This window comes from Salvia splendens, chromosome 14 (assembly GCF_004379255.2).
Source record: "Salvia splendens isolate huo1 chromosome 14, SspV2, whole genome shotgun sequence".
Lineage (NCBI taxonomy): Eukaryota > Viridiplantae > Streptophyta > Magnoliopsida > Lamiales > Lamiaceae > Salvia > Salvia splendens.
The window spans coordinates 4,643,634-4,668,023 of NC_056045.1; the positions used below are offsets into that span (position 1 = coordinate 4,643,634).

Genomic DNA, 24,390 nt, shown 5'->3' on the forward strand with positions numbered 1-24,390 from the left:
AGTGCAAATCAAATCGTCAATATGTCATTCAATCCTCTTTCCGCAATTCTCAAAGAAAATAAACTCGAGGGCCAAAATTACATAGAATGGAAACAAAATTTGGACATCGTTCTCACAGCAGATGAGTACATCTTTGTGCTCACCACCCCGCGACCTCCAGTGCCGGCGGCTACCGCTGCGGCAGGAGTCAGAGATGCACACAGACGGTGGCATAAGACGAATGAGATGGCTAAGTGCTACATGTTGGCATCTATATCTTCAGTATTCAAGCATCAGCATTCAGCCATGGAAACAGCCGCCGAGATTATGCAGAATCTCAAAAATCTTTTTGGTCAGAATCGAACGGCGAAGTCTCAAGCCTTTCGGAGTATCATGTCGAAGACAATGAAGGAAGGCTCATCTGTGAGGGACCATGTCCTCGAGATGATGGGCCACCTCAACCAAATTGAGGTCTTGGGAGGGACGATCGATCTCGAGTCCCAGGTGACTATCATCCTTCAAAGTCTTCCCCCTAGCTTCCAACAGTTCAAGCTCAACTTCGAGATGAACAAAAGGAATTACACCTTGGCAGAGTTGTTGACTGAACTTCAGTCGGCAGAGGACCTTATGGTCCAGGCTAAGGCGGCCATGATAACTTCGGCGCCTCGTTCCTCTGGCTTAAAGCCTAGCAAAGGAAAAAGGGAGGCACCGAACTCAGGACCGGCCAAGATAGCTAAGGGAAAGAAGAAGAAGAGGGCTAACAAGAAGCCCACGGAAAAGTGTTTCAAGTGTGGAGAAAAGGGGCATTGAAAGCCAGACTGTCCTAAACGGGGCAAGGCTACAGGTATGCACCAAGCTCTAGTTGTCGAGTCTTGTTTGACTTCGACATCAATTTGCACTTGGGTTATTGACACAGGAGCCACTGATCATATTTGTTTTGATCCTGACTTAATGCAGGTGACAAGACGGCTACATGATCGTGAGATCGAAGTCCAGCTGGGCGACGCTAACAAAGTGGCGGCCGTTGCAGTGGGAGACATTTATTTGCGTTTTAGTAGTGATAGATTTTTTATTTTGAAGAATGTTTTGTTGATACCTTCTTTTAGAAGAAATTTAATTTCAGTTTCTAAATTGGTTTATGATGGATATTCGATTTCTTTTAATGACAACTGCGTTATTAAGAAATATGGTTCTTATATCTGTCGTGGTATCATGAAAAACAATCTGTACACAATCACTTCTACACAGTTTAATAATCGCAAATCAGAACTCAATACAACATCGAAAATTTCAAAGAAACGAAAAGAACCTTCAAATTCAATGAACGAAACGTACTTGTGGCACCTTAGACTTGGTCATGCCAATGAAAGGAGGATCCATTCTCTTGTTCAACAAGATCTTATCAAAGGTCTAGAGGAGGAACCTTTTCATAAGTGTGAGTCATGCTTAGAAGGCAAGATGACCAAGAGGCCTTTTAAGGCTAAGGGCAATAGGTCCAAGGAAGTACTTGAGCTCGTTCATTCCGATGTATGTGGACCAATGTCAACTGAGGCAAGAGGTGGTTTTCGATACTTCATCACATTTATTGATGACTTCTCGAAAATTGGATATGTCTACTTGATGCGTCACAAGTTAGAGTCTTTTGACAAGTTTAAAGACTTTAAGACTCTTGTGGAGAAGTATCATGGGAAGAATATCAAATGCCTACGATCCGATCGTGGAGGCGAATACCTCAATGCCGAATTTTTGGACTACTTATCGGAAGTGGGAATTCAATCCCAACTGACTGCGCCGGGCACGCCCCAGCAGAACGGCGTGGCTGAAAGAAGGAACAGGACCTTATTAAACATGGTTCGATCGATGATGAGTTATGCACGTCTGCCTATTTCATTTTGGGGACATGCCTTGCTTTCCGCAAGTCACATTTTAGACAATTTACCATCAAAATCCGTACCTAAAACTCCATATGAGTTTTGGACTGGGCGTAAGCCCAATCTAGCACATCTCAAGGTTTGGGGTTGCCCGGCTCATGTATTGGAAAAGGGTCCAACTAAGCTAGGATCTAGGACGGAGGTATGTTTGTTTATAGGTTACCCCAAAGGAACGAAAGGTTATGAATTCTTTAGTCTCCGAGATAAGAAAGTCATTGTGAGCACTCACGCGACATTCTTAGAGGAAGACTATGTAATGAATCATAAACCCAGCAGTGAAGTGGCTCTTGATGAGCTAACTTCAGTCACAAGTTCCATTAACCAAGAACAAGTACCAAGTGTACAAACAATTCCCGAAACTTTAACTTCTACTCAAAATATTGTAGTGCCGCGCCGCAGTGGGAAGGTCTCACATGAGCCCGATAGATACATTGGTTTGGGAGAATCTATGGATCACTCATCGGACAACAATGTATTAGATCCCTGGAACTTTGCGGAGGCGCAGACAGATATCGATCATTGCGAATGGGTAAAAGCAATGGATTCGGAACTACAATCTATGATAGACAAAGACGTCTACGATTTGTCCGTCCTACCCGAAGGTTGTACTGCCATTGGGAGCAAGTGGATATATAAACGTAAACGTGGACCCGATGGACGAGTTAAAGTCTTCAAAGCAAGACTAGTGGCCAAGGGGTATACCCAAAAGGAAGGCATCGATTATGATGAGACCTTCTCCCCAATGGCCATGCTCAAATCGATCCGGATACTGTTGTCTATTGCAGCTTATATGGATTGGGATGTATGTCAGATGGACGTTAAGACTGCATTTCTAAACGGCAGTCTTGAGGAGACCATCTACATGGAACAACCCGAAGGATATGCCATAAAGGGCAAAGAACACATGGTTTGGAAGCTTAAGAAGGCCATTTATGGCCTCAAGCAAGCATCCAGATCGTGGAACCAATGTTTCGATCAAACTGTTTGCAAGTTTGGATTCGAAAAGTGCCCAAGTGAGAGCTGCGTGTATAAGAAAGTTGATAAGGGGAATGTGGTGTTCTTAGTTTTATATGTAGATGACATTCTTCTAATTGGAAACAATAAAAAGATGTTGTCATCAGTTCGAACATGGTTATCAAACCAGTTCGAGATGAAGGATATGGGAGACGCGGGACACATCCTCGGGATCAAGGTTCTTCGGAATCGAGAGAAGAAGATGTTGTGCTTATCTCAAGAATCTTACATCGAAACAGTACTTAGTCGTTTTAGCATGCAGGACGCCAAGAAAGGTTTCTTACCTTTTAGACATGACATCCATTTATCTCAAGAGATGTGCCCTAAAATGCCGTCTGAGATACAAGCAATGAGAAGGATTCCATATGCTTCGGCAGTTGGAAGTCTCATGTATGCTATGCTTTGTACTAGACCAGATATTTGCTTTGCTGTTGGCATGGTGGCAAGATATTAGTCGAATCCAGGCCAAGGACATTGGACTACCGTAAAGAACATACTCAAGTACCTTAAACGGACTAAGGACTATGCTCTAGTTTACAATGCAGTCGAGCTATGTCCTTTGGGATATACTGACTCAGACTTTCAAGCTGATCAGGACTCGAGAAAATCTACTTCAGGATATGTGTTCACCTTAGGAGGTGGAGCCGTAATTTGGAAGAGTGTGAAGCAGAAATGCATCGCGGACTCGACCATGGAAGCCGAGTATGTGGCCACATCAGAGGCTGCAAAAGAGGCTGTATGGTTAAAGAACTTCCTTATGGATTTAGGTGTGGTTTCGAATCTGCCCAAGAGCATCACTATTTATTGTGACAATTCTGGTGCTGTGGCAAACTCGAAAGAACCAAAAGCTCACAAAGCGAGCAAACACATAGAGCGGAAGTATCATATCATTAGAGATATAGTGCAGAGAGGAGACATAAAAGTGGTCAAGATTGCGTCAGAGAACAACCTGACATATCCTTTTACAAAGGCTTTGGCGGTAAAACCGTTCGAGTGCCACATTGAAGGGATGTGAGTTCGACTCATTCAAGACCTCAACTCGCTTTCAGTATAAGTGGGAGAAATTTAGACGTGTGCACGCTACTATTTTGTATACTCGAAAGCTGTTTTGAGTATAAGTGGGAGATTGTTAGGGTTTTGTATACTAGAAATCACCTTTCGAGTGATTGGATACTGTAAAACTCTAATGGTTATTTTCCAATAAATGCAACAGATTATTTTTGTCATAATGTTGTTATGTTTTACATTTAATGGTTGTTTATTGCATATTTAAATGTATGAGCAAATGTAACAAAGTCTAAGTCTTTGTTTTAGTAGACCGGTTGTGGGCGTCGTCCAATTTAAGGTAACACGGTCAGTTCTAAACAAAGAAAAATAAGAATTTCACAACCTAGATAGGCCTAGACTACCTATCGCGAAAGGTTGCAATGTCAGTCCGATTATTTCTAAACCTTATTGAAATAAGATGACGTTGGTGTGGTATAGCACTGAATGGATCTAACAGCAAGACGAGTCTTTATGCTATCTACTGAAAGACGAGGTCTTGAGAATTAATTTCTTAATCAATGTACGTTAGCATTGAGCATACGATATTGAGTATCCACTACTTTGACTTACCAAAGGTGCGGGTTTTTTGTAACCCAACGATCCAGGTATATTGGGTAGTGGTGATCATTATCTAGAGGTGCTAGGATTGCTATTATGTTGAAACGTGCGCGAGGAGAGTCTCGTTTGATAACATCCACAAGAGGAGCTCGAAACGAGGTTTTATTATTCGGAACCTAGCTAGTTGGAGTTTGATTACTCTATGAATAATAAATAAGAGTTTCTTGCTAAGTCCACTCTTGGAATTCGAAATATGTTAATTAATTAAGTCTATAACAGACATTAATTAATTAATGGATGTTTCCATCTTAAGCGCGGGAAATAAATCAAATACAATTAAAGGAAACCCGGAATACTTGTAATTTCGGATTTGGAAGACAGTGCAATATTACTTCTGTAGTGGCTACTCGTAATATTCCAATATAAGCTTATATTAAATTGTGGGTTCAATTTAATTAGTAAAAAGCAAATTGGGTGAGGCTTGTTCCAGATTCTTCCTTAGATCCCTGACTGGGCCCAATATGTGACTTAAATAAATAGGAGAATAAAGGAGACAGAAAACACAACAATTATTTTGTCAAATTTTCGTCCCCCCTATAAAGAGTGATTTTCAAAAATTGTGCTCTCCTCCGTGAGCTGAGTTCTGTCTTCCATTATTCGAGTCCTAGTACGTTGATGAGATTTGCCCACACAAATATCAACGTATAGTCCGGGACACCAGTCAGAAGATCCGAGGTCTTATATTGAAGATCTTCACGTGGAGACGGAGCAAGCCATCATCGATTCTTGATTGAATCAACGAGGTAAATTGGCTAATTCCGTAGTAAGCATGTTTTAGGAATTTTATGTGCTAAAGCATGTTTTAATTCAAGTTATGAGCATGATACATGTGATAATTACGCGAATAGATTTTGTCTAAATAATCTGCTAAATAGATCAAATTCATGTGATCCGTTTTGTCCGCACGCTTCCGCTGCCAGCCCCTTCAAAGTGAGTATAGTATATACCTTTTGCTGATCACTGATAATTGTAATGCCTACTCTTTCACCCAATGTCAATTCCTCAATCAGAATTTTAATAAACCAAGTCCAGCATACTTCATTCTCAGCTTCAACCACAGCCCGAGCAATGTGGTACATTTGATTATTTCCATCAGTCCCTACGGCGGTGAGCAATATCCCACCAAGATATGTCTTGAGGAAAGCCTCATCTAGACCAATTACAGGTTTACATCCCTCATTGAATCCCTTTCTCGGGCCACTAAAACCAATATACACAGCTTTGAAAACAACACCTACATCTACATGTAGTTCAAACCTCCATTTTCTGTCAGACTTACTCAGCTCCAGAATATAGCTCCCCATCTTTGCATAATGAGCGTCCACCGTTCCCCTCAGCATGTCAATTGTCTTTCTCTTGGAAAGGTATAACCTCCACTTGGTTGCATCAAAGGCAAACCGTTGCATCAAGTCCTTACCCAACCCTTTACAATTGAACTCTAGCCTGATCCTAAACACATGCAAGTATTTTCTGGCAATCCAGTTTGAGGTCACAATTTTGTTTCTCATAGCCCTAGGACATGTGTGCTCTAGTTCAAATTTCTTAATCACTACAGAACCATTCATCTTCACTAGGCTCCCAGAACAGAACCACTTACAAGGACTTTTGCAAGCTGCCTCGAATGCCTTCCTACTTGCTCTTTTGAAGTGAATCTCCCAACCATTCTCCACTGCATTGTCTGTTAGAGCATCCCTTGCTTGAAAGCTATCAACAAATCCCATTCCAATGCACAATTTCAAATTTTTATGATCACACCATGGATCATACATCACTTTACCATGCCTTTCCAACCTTCTTCTCCCTTCATCTTGAGAATTAGTTGAACTAGAGTATATGTCACCTTCTTCAGAATTGTCATCCTCAGACACATAGTCACTTTTTTTCCCTCCACTGACTAGGCCATAGAAGATGTCATCAGTAACAACAAACTCTATTTCTTTATTTTCTTTTGCCTTCTTCCTCCCCTGTGTGTATTCCTCATCCTCAGACACTAACTCCTTAGCATCCATGTCATCATCAGTTTCCTCATCATCAGAAGATGGTATATAACTCTCATCCTTCTCACTGTCATATCCCATACCCACTCCCATATTTTGATCAGCATTATCTCCCACACTCTCAGGATTACTAGCTCTCATTCCCACATCACCCAACACCTTAGCATCAGAATTCCTATCAGCCGCATCCTCAACAACACTCTTACCCACATCCTTAGATACATAATCACTAGCTCACACATCTTCACCCACACTCTTACCAACCTCCTCAGCTGCAGAATTCCTAGCCCCCCCACTCTTACCCACACTTTCAACCACTGACTTCTGCGAAGACTGGAACAACCTCTTCTTCACACTGCTTTCAACACTCTTCACCACACTATTTTGGGAACATACTGACGGTAACTTGCCAGCCTTGGAGGTTGTTTACTTTCTACTCCTGGTGGTACACTTTCTATTATTCACAGACTCAACATTACTCATTCTGACTGACTCAAACTCTACCACTCAATGCCTGACAGCTTCATCATCCATGGTGTCTCCCCCACCCACGGATTTATCTTCATCAATATGCTCTAGGCCACCCTTCTTCCCACCAACCACATACACATCACACACTTGAACTTTAACTGTGGTTAGAAACTTCAACATCAACATCAACATCAACATCACCTCTGCATCACCTATGATGTTAATAAACTCCATTCCCCACTTCCTCTTGAAACAAAGTCTATCCTAGGTATCTAACCCTAGCTTGTTCAGTTCATCTACTAAGTCGAAGTAGCCAAATCTTTCTGGATCGAACCCACTACCTTTCCACATTTCCCCACCTATGTATTTCTCGCAAATCCTCTCATGTGGAATGAAACTCCCCCCATGGTAAATCCGAAGCCGAAAAGGCTTGCTGAAAAAATCAAAAAATAGAAACAAAGCATGTTTAAGCTAATGTAAACTAAATTGATGCAAAATGGTGGCCAACCAACGCTTTTGCAGTATAAAGGGCAAAAATATGCTTACGGGTTCACAATCGGCTTGTCTGGGAAGAAGCCCTCCCACATATCCACGTCGAAGAAACCTTACGCTTGGTCCGTCGCCTTACGCAGTTAATGGTCTGTCGCCTTAGCACAAATCGTCGTCATTTGCTCGTCGTCGCCTCAAGATTCCTTAGCGTTCGTCGGAAGTCGTCGATTTAGGTTTAGGGTAATTCAATTTGGGGATGTGGCTGATTTCATCCCTATTTTGGTATTTGTTTTTTTAAAATTTTGTTTTTAAATTTATTTTTTTAATTCTTCACAGTCACTAAATTGTTGCCCATGTAAGCGGCCACGAGACGCCACATCATTTAAAAACGACACGTCAGCTCACTCTTTCACCGGAAAAACAATCATGGGAAATCGGCGACTAAATGCAAAGTTGATGACTTTATACTCTAATTTTAAAGGTCGTGGGAAAAATCGGAATTCGGGTTTCGTCCTTAAAATAAAGTTAGGTTATTTTTCACGTAGTCACAGTTCGCAATTGCGTAGGGTTTCGTCCTTGTCATCACTACCCACAACTGCTCTTCATTTGCCGGAGAATCGGACTGTGTATCTCCGCCGCCATGCCGCAACCACTTCCATCAACTTCTCTCCACAATTCCACGTTAATCAATATTGAAATTGGATTAATTTTTGTCTCTGTTTCCTGAAAATATTCCCCAAATCAATTTCATTCAATACTTTTATATACTCTCTTCAAAATAAGTAGTATATAATCTCTTCATTCTATTTCTATTAGGTTCACACTCCATAGACATTTCTTAATTTAGCGAAAATAGACAAGTTACTCCTTTTTCCCTTCATTTTTCGGTTTCTTGGATGGCCCCCGATTGAGCACTGTAGCGACTTGTTAGCGAATTGGTATTAGGGTTTAGGGGCGAAGTTTTATGGAATTGCAGAGTGCAGTGATGGAGGGAGATGATCAGACATTTAAGGCAAATTTCTCGAGTGAAGGAGTTTCTAGGCTTCGTGGTGTCGTTGAGGAGAAGCTCAAGGAGTTCATGGGTGATTACACCGATGAAACTCTCGTGGTAGGAATTGAAGTTTATTGGATAATTTAATTGACAGTTTTTATCCGAAATGTGTGTGTCTGGGGATTATAGATGCAAGCTCTGTACGTGGCTTGTATCTTAAATATGTGTGGAATGTGGAAGAGATGTTGTAATTTTTTAATTGAATAAAGTGAGTTATGGGCTAGTATAACGATCATGTAAATTAGTGTTATTTGAATGAGCTGGATATTGGTACTATTACCAGATTCTAGTTTCATTCATTTACCAGCTTCACAAAGATAGCGGAACTCATTGCTGCTTGTTTTAATGAGACTTGAGCATTTGTTTTAGTGTATACATTTCTTGCTCTGGTGTAATTGTCTATTGGACTACTTTATTTTGCTCTCTCCCCTGTCATTTTTCAAACTTTGACCTCTACTCTGTTATACACTGAATTCCTTTCCAACTTATTGAATATATTCATTTTGAGTATGTATGTGTGTTTTCTATGTTTTAATTTGTACCTTGGATGTGTCAACTTATATACCATTACAAAATTTTGAAATGTTTTCTCTTTTTAGTTTTTATGCAATTTGATTCTGCTTGTGTCCACTCAGACCTGTGTGTGTGTGTGCGTGTGCGTGTGTTTCTTTATTGCATCCTACATATAGCTGATCTTGTATAATTTGTAATCCAGGAATATGTAATAGTCTTGCTAAAAAATGGTAGGAGTAAGGATGAAGCAAAGAATGAGCTGGATGTCTTTTTAGGAGATGACAGCGACTCGTTCATATCTTGGTAAGATTACTTCAGTTTGCATATTACGATGATATGCATCTGTTCTAATATTTGATAACGCTTCCCAACTGTTGTGAACTTTTTGCAAGGCTATGGGACCATCTGGGATCTAATTTGAGTGTATACGCCCAAGCACAAGAACTTCAACCAGGATTCCCCAAAACAGAACCTTCTGCAGGGGATCAGCCTGGGAATGCTGGATCTGATCAGATGGAATCTGAAGCTGATAAAGGAAACTATGTTGAAACATATGGGCACCATAAAAATCGGGAAAATAAAGGGCACCTAAGGGGTGGTGATGAAGCCCCCCTTCCTCGATCAGAGATGAAGTCTGTGGCCAAAAATGTAAATATCAGAGATGAAGATCAGCCTAGTGATTCTCAATCTAAACCACACCGTGTTCTTCGGTCAACAATTCATAAAAAAAGAAGGCGAAATGATGAGGAGCAACATCAAAGAAAGGTGACATTTTCATGCTTTTTGTACAATTTTAGTATGTACTTTTTGCACTAGTAAAGTTCTTGTGTCCTTCTATGTGAGATATTTCAAAGGGGTCTAGAACATTATTTGGTTTTGCAGTTTTGCACTTCATGGCTCTTGAGGACAGTTATAAAGTTGGTTTTAGTGGACCTTAGATATATTGACCGTATTCCTCAGTCTGCATATTTTGCCTCCCCCTCTGCTATCTATTATTTATTTGGTATCTGCATATTTCACCATCTGGGTATGCACCTGAGAAGGAAATCCCTTGAAGGAAAAGAAAGTATACTTAAATAAAACATTAGTCAATGATTCATCTGTGTTATGTTGTTTGAGACTGTTTGTACAACCTGTGAGACATTAGCTGTCATTATGTTGTACAATCGGCATTGTGTATTTTCTGATACTATAGTTATCTTTTTATTTTAGGAAATAAAGGAAGATGAATGCTGTTGGTGAATGTTTGTGTATCACTGAATATAAACATTCAAATGAATCCTTTCTAAAGTGTTGTGTACAATCTAAGAATAGTGTGTAGTTTTCTCTCTTTCTTGTCTACGTCAAGTACCTTGGCTTTGCAATATAACTAATTTATATACTACCCTTACATATATTGAATTTTGAGGACTCTAGTGATGAAAAGAGCATGCACATCATGGGATATATTACTACGATTCATTAATACCATAGACTTACTCTTGGTTCATTTACCCGAGTTTGTATTTCTTCTGAATCCTGTAAACTCTGATGTCTTAGGGTAAGTACTCTCTGCATCTACCTCCCAATTTTATCATATACTCCCTCCGTCTCATTCAAGATGACCATCTTTCCTTTTTTGTTTGTCCCAATCAAGAAGACCACCTTCTAATTTTGGAAATAACCTCCTCTCTCCTCTCTCTCCTCATTAAATTATTCAACTACATTTTTCCTCTCTACTTTATTCCACCTAACAACACTTCCTAAAATCTCGTGCCACTCAAGAACGGAGGGAGTACCTCGTTCTGGGCAATTGAGTGGTCTGGTTCCGTCCTAATCCCTTGCCCTGCCTTTCGAGCGAGTTTCTTCAGTAGTGAACAATGTTATCAGTTGGGGGTTATGGTGGGTGCCGGTGGCAGTTTTTGAGGATTCTGCCACCACCACCCAGTGCCCTGGTGGTTTTGAAGTGGTAGTTATGGATGTCTCGCCCGCATGTCCTAACTTTTTTTATTAATAATTGACCCGAGAGGACCTTACTTAGAAGTTATGGTTGAGTTCTTTATCTCAAGATTCATGGCTTCTCTTCCCACTTTCCAGTCTTAATCCTTCTAATTTCTCGTCACACTCTCTCTGTTCTTCATTGACGCCCACTGAGACATCGGGCGATCATAAGCTGCATCAGTTCTTTTTTGTTTTTTTTGCACAGTTGCACACAGATTGAGTTTTTTCTTTACAAATACTGTGGTATTTCATGTCTTCTTGTAATTAATTATACTTCAGGTAAAATAAAGATAATTATCTATTTATATATTCTGGTCTATGGCTTTGTGGCTCAATATTGTGTTAGAACTTAAGATATACTCCTCCGTCCACGAAAAAATAGTCTCATTTTTCCATTTTGGAGTGTCCACGAAAAATTCTCATTTAAAAAATGAAAACTTTCGCATACTTTACCCACTTTTTCTCTTCCTCTCTCTTACCTTTTCCCCTTCTCTCTCTTACTTAATCAATTTCTCATTAAAATCTGTGTGTCCAACAAGGGGCCTAATTTTCATGAATGAACGGAGTTTAATTTTCTATTTTATTTTATCAATTTCCGTAGTTTTAACATCTTGATCCTTAAACTTGTAAAATATTTACTCCCTCCGTCCCGCTTTAGCATTCCCAGGCACTTTTAAGCACTCATTTTGTAAAAATGATAATAAATAATGTAAGTGGAGAAATGGTAAAGTAAGAGAAAGAATAATGTAGAGAAAAGTCTTATCTACGTTATTCTCTCTCTTACTTTATCATTTCTCCACTTTAACTATTTATTATCATTTTTACAAAATGAGTGCTCAAAAGTGGCTGGGATTTAGCAGGACGGAGGGAGTATTATTTACGCTGCATGCATCCACCCTTGATGAAATTGGTAGGGAGCATACTTCTCTAGAGTCCATTACTTTGTCATTTGTGCAATGAGCTTCTTGGCTGAATTTGACAACTCAATTGCCTTAGGAACCAGACACGGCCCTTTACAAAGTAAGGTGCACCTTCTATCATGTCATGTGGGCTATAATAATCTGTATTTAGTATCTTCGTAGTAGATAAGACTTCATTGAGCCTGACAGAAATAATTCCCAGCTTAAGAAAAATTATTTAAATGCTGACATTAACAACTATCTTGAAGTCATAATCTTCTACCATTCTCTTTTAGAAAAAGATTGAGATCGCATGTGGAGAAGAAACTCATTTTATTGTTGCTTTGATATGGAAACTGGCCTTTGTGTGTTCCTTGATCTTTTATCTTGAAAAGATCTTAAGTCCCTGTGGTGCTTTTCGCTTCACTTATTTGTTGCTTCAAATTGGCAGAGAGAAGTGTCCCAGTCAACTGTTAGTGCCCCGAAAAGACTACTGCAATTTGCTGTACGTGATGCTGTTGCTACTTCGAGGCCACCAAATGCAACAGCAGAGCCTTCAGTCAAACGTCTACGCTCAGTGGTTTCAACAACGGAGTCATATGCAGAAGCACGCCCTCAGAGGATTCGTCACGCTTCTATGTCTGTGGCTATTAAAGCTATGGCTGAAGCAGTGAAGGATGTAGCTAAAGTTAGGCCTTCCCGTAATGTGTTTGATAGGCTTGGTAATGCTATGAATGGCCCAAACACTAGCAGTCACTGCCAATATGGAGGTGTTACTGAAGATGCTGTTGATGGAGATTTTAATGTTGAGATGGAGAGTCTTCACTCTTCTTATTACCCACGAGATGATATCAGCGTGCTACAAGAAGGGAACATGCCATCTTTTCATGAAGAAGTCATGGATATTGCTCGGGGATATGACAGAGAAAATTATGATGAAAGGGGACGAGAAGGCACAGATATTTATCCATCAGGCTCATCTAGTGGAAAATGGGTAGAGAGCTCCTTGAAGTTTCAATATGGTGCTGCTGATCACGTTGATGGAACAGCATACAGACCACGTAAAGATATTATTCGACCTGCGGCAGTGCATAGTGCAATCCCCACGGATTCTTCTTCTGTAAGCATGAAAATGAGGAAACCTCAATACCAGGAAGAAATAGAGGCAGCTGAGATGGATGATCATGAAAGAATGCGAGGTGCTGATGCTGTTTCTACAAACTCTGAAGTGTGGTTGATGAAAACAAACAACAATCATACAGTGCCTTTTAATGGAAATGTAAGAAATTTAACTAAATTCATGCAATTTAATGGAAATGTAAGAAATTTTTTTATCATTAACTTGATTCCTCTGACTTGCTTTCTAACAGGCAAAGCCTGATGCTACTCTGCACGAATCTGAAAGGAGTCAGGGACCAAGTGGTGAGCCTTCTATCGCTCCTTAAGTTTCATTTTTCACTCTATATTTTATTCTCTAGTTCAGTGGTATTCTTGGCCATAGATGATATATCTCTTCCGATGCATTACCAACTTGAAAAGAATTGCATATTTGTCATGCTCTTGTCCTCTATCTTAATCCATATTGTATGCAGGTTTACGTAATACTGGTCCACCAGCTGAAGACGCTGATTCCTGCACCATCTTTGTTAGCAATGTAACTCCCTCATATTAAGCCCCAAGTTTTCTTTTTGGTCGATTCTGTCATTACATTTTTTCTAATATCCTCCGTTTTTATGACCAACACATTTAGGTTCATTTTGCTGCCACTAAGGATAGCCTATCTAGACATTTCAACAAGTTTGGAGAAGTCTTGAAAGTTATCATCTTAACTGATCCGGCTACTGGGCAACCAAAAGGGTAAGGTGTTTCAGATGCTTCATTCCCTTAATCCAGTTTGTAGTATTTCTAAATAGTTCTCCTTATTCAGATCAGCATATATAGAATTTATGAGTAAAGAAGCGGCTGAGCTTGCTTTGTCTTTGGACGGCACATCCTTTTTGTCACGCATTTTGAAGGTATGTAATTAAGAATAATACAAGTTTTAGATGTACGACTTGCATAATGGTTTTTTGAAGCTGGGATCAGCTTCTTGCATCAATTTGTTTGATTCTGTGGTATGCCTCTAAATGCTTAGATGACTTATTTTACTTGAAACTTAACCTTACAAACATTCCTGATATGCCACTTAAGTTGTTTGCTGGGCCTAAAAAGAGTGATGGGTATGTAGATGAGCATAGGTTTGCAACTTTGCTTGAAAAATGTTTTCACAGTTAGTTTGAACATAAAGTCGTAAACATGGATTAATAACACAGGTAAGAAGAGTTAATTACTTTGAACTAAAACTTAATCTTATCTTCAGATTGTAAAGAAGACCTCTGCTCAACCTGATGTTGCATCTGCTATGACATGGCCTCGCGTTGCTCGGGCATCTCCTTTTGTTGTTCCAAGATATGACAGAGCTCCTTTCGCTAGAGGTATGCAATACAGGGGTGGTCGTGTACCTATGATGTTGCCGGGTGCAAGGAGTTTCCAGTGGAAGCGAGGGTCTGACTCAACTGTGCCCGAGACTTTAGGCCAGGCATCGAACAGCATGATTTTATCACCAACTACACGTAGTCTCACATATGTCAGAGCAGAAACCAAGACAAATGTGAGTTCAGGTTAATTTGTTTATAACTCAGCGCCGTGCAGGGATATTTTGAACACCGGCATTGTTTTTGCTTTGTCGACATGATCAGCCAATTGCAGAGGTGCATGAGTTGAGGAATAATATCCGCTTTACATTATTAGTACAGTGAAGACGGGGTGATTCTGGGCGTTGTGAGGGAACAGAAACCACCTGATTTTGTGAATGTATTGGACTGAATGCAGCCAGAGTAGACATTATGCTCTCAGAATGTTTTTGGTTTTGCACTTATCTTTTTATGATCGTTTGAATACGAAATGAAAAATGAAAAAATGGAAATAAATGAAAAATGTTTGCTGAATATCTCCTTTCACTCTTTCTACAATTGTGTTCTTTTCGGTGATACTGTAAATGATTTTATTCTCAGATGGTTGAATTCTTTACTTGTGGGTTGAAATAGTTGTCTAATTGTGATAAATTAAAGAATTAATGGACATGAGATTCTAAATTGTGCAATTATATAAACCTCTTAAACAGGATTGTATCATATTCATATGCCATGCCAAATAATGGATCTATAAAACTATGGAACCAATAACATATAGTAAAATGTATATAGTGATGTAAATAGGTAAGTAAATTCTTATTCCATCGTATATCACATAAAATGAAAATATAAAAATGGAAAGAAAATTACAATTATGAATCCATATATTAACCTCTAATGCATGTAGAGGGCAAAATAGGATATTAACGCAGTCGCGACGGCAGGCAAGGCAGCAACAGCAACAGCAACAGCATCGCTGCTAAATACAACGGGGGTTGGAGCTGGAGTGTCTACGACTGTGGAAGCAGCAGCTGCTGCGGCAGCGCTCATGGCTGAGGCGGCAATGAGGAGGCCACAGCAAACGATTTTCTTCATCGTCATTTTTGTCGATGAAGAAAAGCTGTTGCCTAGCTCTCCTGATCGAATGATATTCCATTTTTATAGTAGTTTCTGTTTCTAACATAATTTTGGCAACATCTACCATTAGTTAATTTGAATGTTTTCATGCGATGCTCCTTTCATATCGGCTAACCCTTTTCTATCTCATTTAATTAGGGGTTACAATTTGGTTTTGAACTTCATGTTTATAATTAGAATAAGGGGTGACTTAAATTTACTATAGTTGCGTTGTTTTATTTAATTTCTCTCATATTTGATGAAATCTCGGTTTTGCTTTATGAAACTATACAAGAAATTACACATCACGTTGAAGAAATGGAAGTTGAAATTTGCTAACATCACATTATATGTTAAATAATTGATTTAATATGACAAAATACTCTTTTCCACAATCAACCCTTTATTTAACTACGTCTTCTTGGATTGACTTCTAATCGAATTTGATGTAACAAATCAGATATGAATGCGGCAAGTTCAGAAATATTGTGGTTATTTTCCTGTTTCTTGATTTGCACGAATCAGGTGCTATTTTATTAATATTCATTTATTCGACTATATTTTAAAATAAAACTTTTACTAGGCTAAGTTTGTAGATTTGGCACCCAGAAAAATACTAAGTACTAACTCTGTCAATATTACTCCATCGAGCAACTCAACTACTAATAGTTATGCTAAGTTGCTAACAGTATTATTAGATCAAATAAGGTCAAATTATTGGTGTTTGTCAATAAATACGAAATTGAACAAAGTTGATTATATATCTAGAGCGAAAATTTATACCGAGGAGAATGAGGTGTGATAAAATGAAGTGCAATATTGTACTATATGGAACTGAAATAAATAAAAAAATTCAGGACGATTCTCACTCGATGCGCAATAGGCGCTGTCCCGACAGCCGTCCCGCTTGTGGGACGGCTCCCTATTGTGAGCGTGCTCTTAACAAAATTCAATCCAAAAAAAGCAAAAACGGTGATGGAGGAGGATACATCACATTTGCTACGCCAACTTTTATCACCACAATGCTAAACAATTAGTGTCTTTAAAATGCCAAACACACTTAATTTACAAAGTCTAGATAAATCTGGGGGGCATAAGTTAATTAAAAACCTCACAGCCCCATCAAAAAATGTCTTACAATCCACAATTCCGCAAGAAATGTTACATTTTTACCACCTGTAACAACACCCGCAGTCATGTGCTATAAAAGATTGCAAATTCGGCGCAATCTCAATGTCATCGACAACAATGAATGTTTATTTTCAACCAGGTGTCCAGGTCTATAGAGTGCCGATATTGCATGGCATTCGTCACCTCTAAACCACACAATTACTACTACCCCACACATCGATGTAAATTTCATAGATTATTTCAGTCTTTGATACACATTCAAAATTCGGTATATGCCAACGAATCTCTGAACCTGGAACTGGATGCTACATTTGAGGGGAAAACTATTATATCTGAAACCACCAAGAAGGAAGAGTAGTTTGTTTTCAGCATCAGAAATGGGAAGAACTTGCAACTGAAAATTGGTTCTATTACTTAAAAGAAATAATTACTTGAATGTATTAAATCCACAAAAGATAATCCAAGGCGGCGATGAATTTATACACGAGTATTTTCCCCCCAAAAATGTATCAAGGATCTCAAGTTTTATTACCGGGTATCTTAATCCGTTTTATAAAAGCCATATCTACACATTCAGGCGCCTCGCCGCTCATCCCTCCTCTCACAAACTTTTAGTTTCAATAAGTATTTGTCGTGCCTTTGGCACTTCTGTTTGATACTCTCTCTCTCTCTCTCTCACACACACACACACACACGGACGGTAAGAACTTATTTTTCTTATAAACTCAACATGAAGCATCATTAATATCTTTAGCCACCATCAGCGTGAACAGACTAAAGTAACATCCTACTACTTTGTACTATCATAAAGAATTGTATATTTCTCTCAGAGCGAGTAAGCTCAGATAGAATCTGCTGAGTAGAAATCTTAACTGAAAAATAAGTTTTCTCAAACATCCACACCAAATAAGAGTTTAGATCTACTAACCTTAATAAAAGCAATCTTAATCCATCAACTTAGTAGTTTTATGCTGGATGCATGAGAGAATGATACAAAAAACCTGGGATATACAAGTTTATATATTACTAAAACTGAAGCAATATGAAAAAAACAATAAACTGAATTGGATTTAATAGAAATATCAAGAAACACAAATAACGCATAAGTCCAGTTACAAACAACATGTAAGGGGTTGAGGATAGAAGGATACCAACCTGGGCACTCTAGATCTCTCAAAGCTTTGGTCATCTTAGTCGCATATTACTAAGAAAATCGGAGAGCCTAAAAGTATATGCAATGCAGCAAAACATAAGATGATAATGAGTGGATAAATGGAGAATTATATTGATGAAATTGGTAACAAAAGAAGGCATATTGGATGAAATTAGGAATTTGAAGGAATCATAGAAACATGATTTATAATGTTTGGTGCATTCAAGGAATGAAAGAATTGAGTAATAGTTTTTGTCTCAATATTGATAATTAAAAATATAGTTGATATTTATCAAGACTAAATTATTTTTTAGCATGACCTTTTAGATAACCTTTTCATTTGATATTATTGTCTATTGGTTTGTAAGAATTCAATAATTTGCACTTGACACATTACAAGGATACATATCTAAGGATGATAGAATATATTAGATGAATAATTTTTCTATTTTTAAGAAGCTGTTTTTGGTTGATTAAATTTATTTTATAAAAAAGTTAAAAATCACATTAGTTAATATCAAATTTATCTTGGTGATAACCATGTTCCCACAAAACACAATATAATTAAAAATACATGCAGATTATGAAAACAGTGTTGATATCAAAAGTTTATATTCACTCCTCTCTTACAAGAATACATAATATCATGGAAGGAAAAAATAGCTAATCCCATGCTTTTGGGAATGGGAATTCTTTCATAACATGGATTTTCAGAATGTCATTATATCAAGTATGAGACTAGAAATGAATGTAGAACAGTCATCCCATTCCTACGACGAAAAAATAGGCAAAAGGGAGCATAAAAAATCAGGGCAAGAAAAGGATTACCTAACATTTTTGGCAATAACTATATTTCCATCTTCTGCTCCAAGATGGCGAAGGGAAACTTCCTCAAGACGACCATCACGATAAGCATGCTGTAAAGCAGAATACTTATTATTTATTAGATATAAACATATCCCCTCATCGTGTGAACTCAAAGTAGCAGTGAAGGGTAACTAATGTTACAATGTTAAATTCATCCTGTCTACACGAACCTACACCTTGCCTCAATCTCACACTCATGTTTTTTTAAAAGCAATGCCTCCTCACACCCAGTCAAATTTCCTAAATAATTTGGAAAGGAAAAACATTCTCATCTAATAACACATCAGCAGTAGAGCATGTCCCAGACCATTTCTTTTTCAAAGTACAATCTTGTTTGGTACTTCACAACGTGGATTGAAAATTTCAGCAACTATTTAAACAAGGAACTCATTGTATCATACCAATTTGGTATATACTCAATCATATACCAATCTCAAGAGTCCAGTATCACTAGCCCTACTTCATACTCTTGGATGGCACAGGAAATTCTATCAACACTTTGAACCCAACTTTTCCAGCTTCATGATTTAAGGAATATCAACATTTTAACTATTTGTATCACTTTATTCACTTGCATCAACATCTTGCAGCATAGGTGACAATGGCAGCATCCATATGATTATGTTCTCCAAATGCTCATTATTACCAATATCAAGTTCTTTAATTTGTATTGAAATGGGAGGAATCTAGAATTTCTCCAAGCAAATTTATCAGCCATGCATATTGATGTTGTCGCTTCCCTTAATTTTTGAGTAACATTTTTGCAATCCAACAAAAGGAGCATTTTAGAGTACTCCAAAGCACCAGAAAGTGGATATATTAATTAGAATTACCCAAATAATCCAAGAATGACTAAATTAGAACTGCAGTAAGAATAGAGTAGTAGTGTAATAATGGTTGGATTTGGAAAAGTTAGGAGTTCCCATTGTCAAAATCCATCAGCACTCAGCAGAATATATAATTTATGTGCTCTACATCAAATAAGTTATTTGGGCAATAATTAGAGTTGGCGTTCTGAATTTTCTGGCACCAGTTGGATGCTCCTCCAGCAGCAATAGTGTGCTTAGTTTCGTCGAGCCCCTCTCATATAACAGGTTTTTTTGGTGGTGTGTTAAGACCTTAGTACAATTTTTTAGACTTAATGATGAAAGTCCAAATTTTATCATCAAGTTGAACATGGAACACAAGAAATGATCATGTTGCAAAACTCTTCATGCTGAAAATGATCGAAGATTAAAAAGCAACACGTCAACACACATGGCACAACCAAGGGTGCACTCACTACACTGCATCTAAATTGGCCACAAAAAAGAACGCATTGAGTACATTTCTTATCAACAACTCCTAAAGAAACATCGAACATTTTGCTAAATTATAGTGTTTCATATTTAAAATAAAGTTATACTTCAATAATTACAATAGGACTACATATAGTTGTGCACCACACCATAGAGAAACAATCATCTCTTTTTCAGTACATCAGCCTGAACTGGGCTCAAGATAGCAACATATGCTATGAAACATGTGACAATGGGGAAGAGCAAAAGTCAATATAACTGTACTAAACACTCTTCAAATGAAGGACTAGAAGAAGTTGGAGGAAAGTCGAGATGCAAAAATTGTATATTCCTGTCGCGTTGAATAGGATTCTCGATGAAGAGCTTACCATGCAGGCAAGGATTTTATACAGTGATAAGAAAGCAGTCTTTTTCAGTACTAGGTTAAAACAAACACAATATCTTTTCCACTCAACTTGAATAGATGTTATGTAAAGACTAAAGCTTTGCAACTACTGGACCAGATTAAAGGCTCTTTGTTGTGTTTGATGGCTGCACAAAGAGGCCTAGCCCCTAGCATGTAAAAATATAGAAAACAGAACTGCACAGATACAGAGAATGGCAAGTCTACAAATGATAATTTAAAATATGGGTTGAGCACATCAAGAAACTGAAGATGGGAATAGAAGAAGAGGAAGACATTAAACTAGAATATCATTGAATAATATAAAAAAAGGCCACCAATAAGGTTGCACACTTGCATCTTATGTCAACAATGAAAGTGACAGACACTATGAAACTATGGTTTATCACACAATTTGAAGCAAGTATGCAATGAAGATGAAAAAACAATTCAGCTATAATGTGATAGTAAGCTGTGTGAGTGTCTGCAAGTAGTAAGCAAAAAGAAATTTGATTGACATCTACAGTAGCAAAGATGCCAAAATCAATTCTCTGTATTTTCAAAATAAAATTAAGGTACTTTTTTCCACTCTTAAAATTATGGCACCATCAAGCCAACTTCCTGTAGCAAAATTATCATAACCGCTAAAGCAACTATAGTAGTACTAACGAAATTTTCATAACTGATCTGCTAAAACACAAAACTACCCACAATATCTCTCGCTCTCAGGAAAGTTTAAGTTGGAAATTTATGCTAGAAGGCTAGTGACACACAGGTGAGTTTGCAATAAAATAGTATACAAATCCAATTTGTAAGAAAGTTTCATCAATGCAGCAGACTTTCTGCATACCTTTTTTTATTAATGGAGTAGGAGAAAATGCACGCACCTTATAAAAACAACTGGTGCCAAATGGGCAGGTCCCATTCCCAAAGTCAAAGTGCTTGCAATCAATAGATCTGAAAGATGCTTCCTCTCAGTGTGAGGAATAGAAGAAAGCAGTAAAGCAAAGAGGGAGCTGCACTGTACCTCAGCTTGGACTTGTAACTGTCAACAATTTCTTGCTTATCATCTTTTGAGGAATACCAAATGACACTAGGAATCACAAAGTATGAAAGCTTCCGACATATAGGGCAGGATCTTAATGCAGAATTAGCATCCATGCCAGATGATCGTGAAGTACTACGCCAATTCCTAATGCATGCTATACAAAATGGATGATCACACTCTGACAATATTCCAAATTTACGTTCAGCAACCGTAGGTTTTGAGAGGATCTTCTCAAGACAAACACTGCATTCTATTTCTTGACTATGTGTTAATGCTTCTAAATGTTTTTGCCTTTTTTCACATGTGTTCAAGTGTTCTTCTCTTTCTTGAGGCCTAAAAGGATGCAAGCAATGCTTCCCACAGGTAGGACAAAGATCCCCATGAACTCTAGGGCAACTCACACCATGTGGACAATCCCCGGCAGCAGCAAAAGAGCATATTGGTTGGTCAGCAGGATCTACATCCCTAAAGTCTGCCAAATCATCATCGCCTTGTAGAGTTACTAGATTATCACAATTCCCAGAATTCTCTCCCCATGCTGGTATACTAGGAGGATGAAGTGGAAAGTTATAAGATGAATGTTCAACACTAACACCAGTAAAAGCAGTGGAACCTAATGTCACAGCTCTAGTAGAAACCTCCTTGGCTGAAGAAAGCTCAACTGATGAAGGTAAAGCCGGCGACTGTAACCGAGAAACTTTGATGTGATCATATCTACATCGAGTGCCATAAGCACAAACTCCTTTCTGGTAGAACGTACATATCTACAGTAATATGCGCATCCAAAATGAAAGTCATATAAAAACATTAAAATGGCCAATACTTCTAGCAGGTTAACAGAGACTCACATTATTAGGTGGGGCCTTCCAATCATGTGAATACTCACAGTGTTCCCCTTTTAGACATGCACCATTAGCAAAGAATTTGCAGAGAACCCTGAAGGAACAAAAATCATCATAAACAAGTTTAAAAGTTTTATTAACACAGTAATGGATCTTTCTTGTTATTCAATTATAAATGGCTAAAGTCAATGACCACCAAGACAAAACTAGAACCTTATTATTAAGACACAGAGCCCTGAAGGCACAATAAATCATCAACAATCAATTTAAAGAGAGCTCTGTCAAGTGATGCAAAGGCTCCAAGATAAGTAAGTCCCATTTAACAAAATAAACTTGATGCCAAGATGCATTAAAGGGTTTAGCATAAAGGTAGAGTTTCATGACTGCATGTGATTAACCACTCCAATAAGTATTCCAGTGAAATCAAATTTCCAAAGGAAGATGACAATGTGTGTCATTTCTCAGTCCAATAAGGTGTTTGTAACTTCCTTCCTTATGACTGATAAAAGTTTTGTATTCGTTCTCTTTATTCTCAAGACAATAAAAGGAGAAGCGGATAATGAACTAAATTATGGAAGTGATAACATAAATTGTGCTATCTTGAAATCAATCATTAAGTAATAGCAATAGTCCTAGCCAAAGTCCAGTAGAAGTTCAAGCAACTACCTCCGTATTGATACCAAGGGAGGGAAATGCAAATATTCAACCTAGTTGAACCAAGTTCAGCTCTGAAAGCTTTATGTATCCATGAAAAGAGAACAAATGCCGGGACAAAGGCTTATCTAAGTCTACAACTATGCCCTTGAACACAGAAATATATATAAATAAACCAAAACCGAAGCATAAGGTCTTTACTACATTAGATATCTCATACTTTTGTGGGTCTACTTCAGCAAAGACTTGGGGCATTGTACACTCTAAAATGGAAAAAAAAGGTACATGGAAAATGCCATACTAACTACCTCCATACAAACTTATTGATAGGAAACTCATATAGCATATAAGGGAACAACTCAACTTTCAATTGCAACTAATAATTTTTCATAGCATGTATACAACTACTATATGCTGGAAAATATGCTCAGATCATATTCAGAAAGATCAGAACAGCAGGCTACTTTCAGTTGACAATCAATCAACACACAGTGCATAATTTCCAATCAAGTCTAACAAAAAAACCTTTTCCAGCTTGGATCAATCCTATTCCAATTTACAGTATAGACCAATCAAACCTTTAAGAAATAAGCTCATGATATATGTATACTGAATAACTTTGGTTGACGAAGTAAATTTATTGCTGTTCTACTAATTTAATTAATTTTTTCCTTCTCTTTAAATTTATCTACCTTCCACTCAACCTAATTGGTATGAACGAATCCAAATCCAAGAAATCAATGAAGAGAACATCCAAATAGTTTCTATACAATCGGCGTAGGTGTAATTTATGAAAAAATATCAATTGGATAAAAAATCATTAGAAAATCAGAAGAAATAGGAGTAATTAATAAATCCAGATAATAGGATACGGTTTCAATATCTGCTCACCGTTTAGACATGCTGCTGCAAATCCTTTACAAATCTACGAAATTTTTTATGATAACGATGAGAACTTTTACTCGGTGAAGAAAAATACGGCGATTCCGGAGTGAATTTAGGGATTTTGGCGGTTCGGATGTTGGGTGAGATGGTTGCCGCTATGGTCCTCCAAATTTAAGATTATATCTCGAAGGCCCCAAAACGTGCAAATATTTTATTTTGGGGAGATAATCTGGAATAAATTAGTAGCAGTACGGTTTAGAGCATCTCCTATGGCGCCCCTCCGGTAGGACGTCCGGTCGGACACCGGGAAGGGCGACGGGACGTCCGCCGTTGGGAGGTCGGAGGTCGGATACGGACGTCCCGTGAGGACGTCGGGTGTCCTCGGACGTCCCCGGGAAGGGCGGGTGGACGGGCGCCACTGTGGCGAAGGTCGGACGTCCCGGTCGGACGTCCGATATTTGATTTTTTTTTTTTTTTTTTTTAAATTCTATATATACGGCTCGTTGAACTTCTTTTCATTTGCACCACTTGTGTTAACAAGTTTCTCTCTTCTTTTACTACAAATTTCATTT

At 38.2% G+C, this 24,390-nt stretch overlaps 2 protein-coding genes across 4 annotated transcripts; one reads left to right on the forward strand and one right to left on the reverse strand.

Annotated features, from left to right (window-relative positions):
- The first annotated feature begins 8,107 nt into the window (after nucleotides 1-8,107).
- On the forward strand, nucleotides 8,108-14,976 carry LOC121763436. The gene is made up of 9 exons (XM_042159446.1): nucleotides 8,108-8,654; nucleotides 9,313-9,413; nucleotides 9,503-9,875; nucleotides 12,441-13,268; nucleotides 13,360-13,411; nucleotides 13,582-13,643; nucleotides 13,740-13,846; nucleotides 13,917-14,004; nucleotides 14,349-14,976. The coding sequence occupies exons 1-9, from the start codon at nucleotides 8,511-8,513 to the stop codon at nucleotides 14,652-14,654; spliced, it is 2,061 nt and encodes a 686-aa protein (XP_042015380.1). The 5' UTR covers nucleotides 8,108-8,510; the 3' UTR covers nucleotides 14,655-14,976.
- A 1,577-nt stretch (nucleotides 14,977-16,553) lies between these two features.
- Nucleotides 16,554-23,989, reverse strand: LOC121765553 (E3 ubiquitin-protein ligase makorin-like). 3 transcript variants are annotated; one of them, XR_006042843.1, is made up of 8 exons: nucleotides 23,825-23,988; nucleotides 22,286-22,373; nucleotides 21,417-22,201; nucleotides 21,277-21,346; nucleotides 18,671-18,759; nucleotides 17,845-17,911; nucleotides 17,618-17,690; nucleotides 16,554-17,021 (listed from the first exon to the last, which is right to left on the reverse strand). XR_006042843.1 is itself a non-coding variant. In XM_042161751.1 (7 exons), the coding sequence occupies exons 1-6, from the start codon at nucleotides 23,833-23,835 to the stop codon at nucleotides 17,642-17,644; spliced, it is 1,092 nt and encodes a 363-aa protein (XP_042017685.1). In that variant the 5' UTR covers nucleotides 23,836-23,989; the 3' UTR covers nucleotides 16,554-17,021; nucleotides 17,618-17,641. The 3 variants fall into 3 exon arrangements, 2 of the variants coding, with proteins under 2 accessions (XP_042017685.1, XP_042017686.1); XM_042161751.1 differs by lacking the exon at nucleotides 17,845-17,911 and having other exon boundaries at nucleotides 23,825-23,989; XM_042161752.1 differs by lacking the exons at nucleotides 16,554-17,021; nucleotides 17,618-17,690 and having other exon boundaries at nucleotides 17,842-17,911; nucleotides 23,825-23,989.
- Between the last annotated feature and the right edge of the window lie 401 nt (nucleotides 23,990-24,390).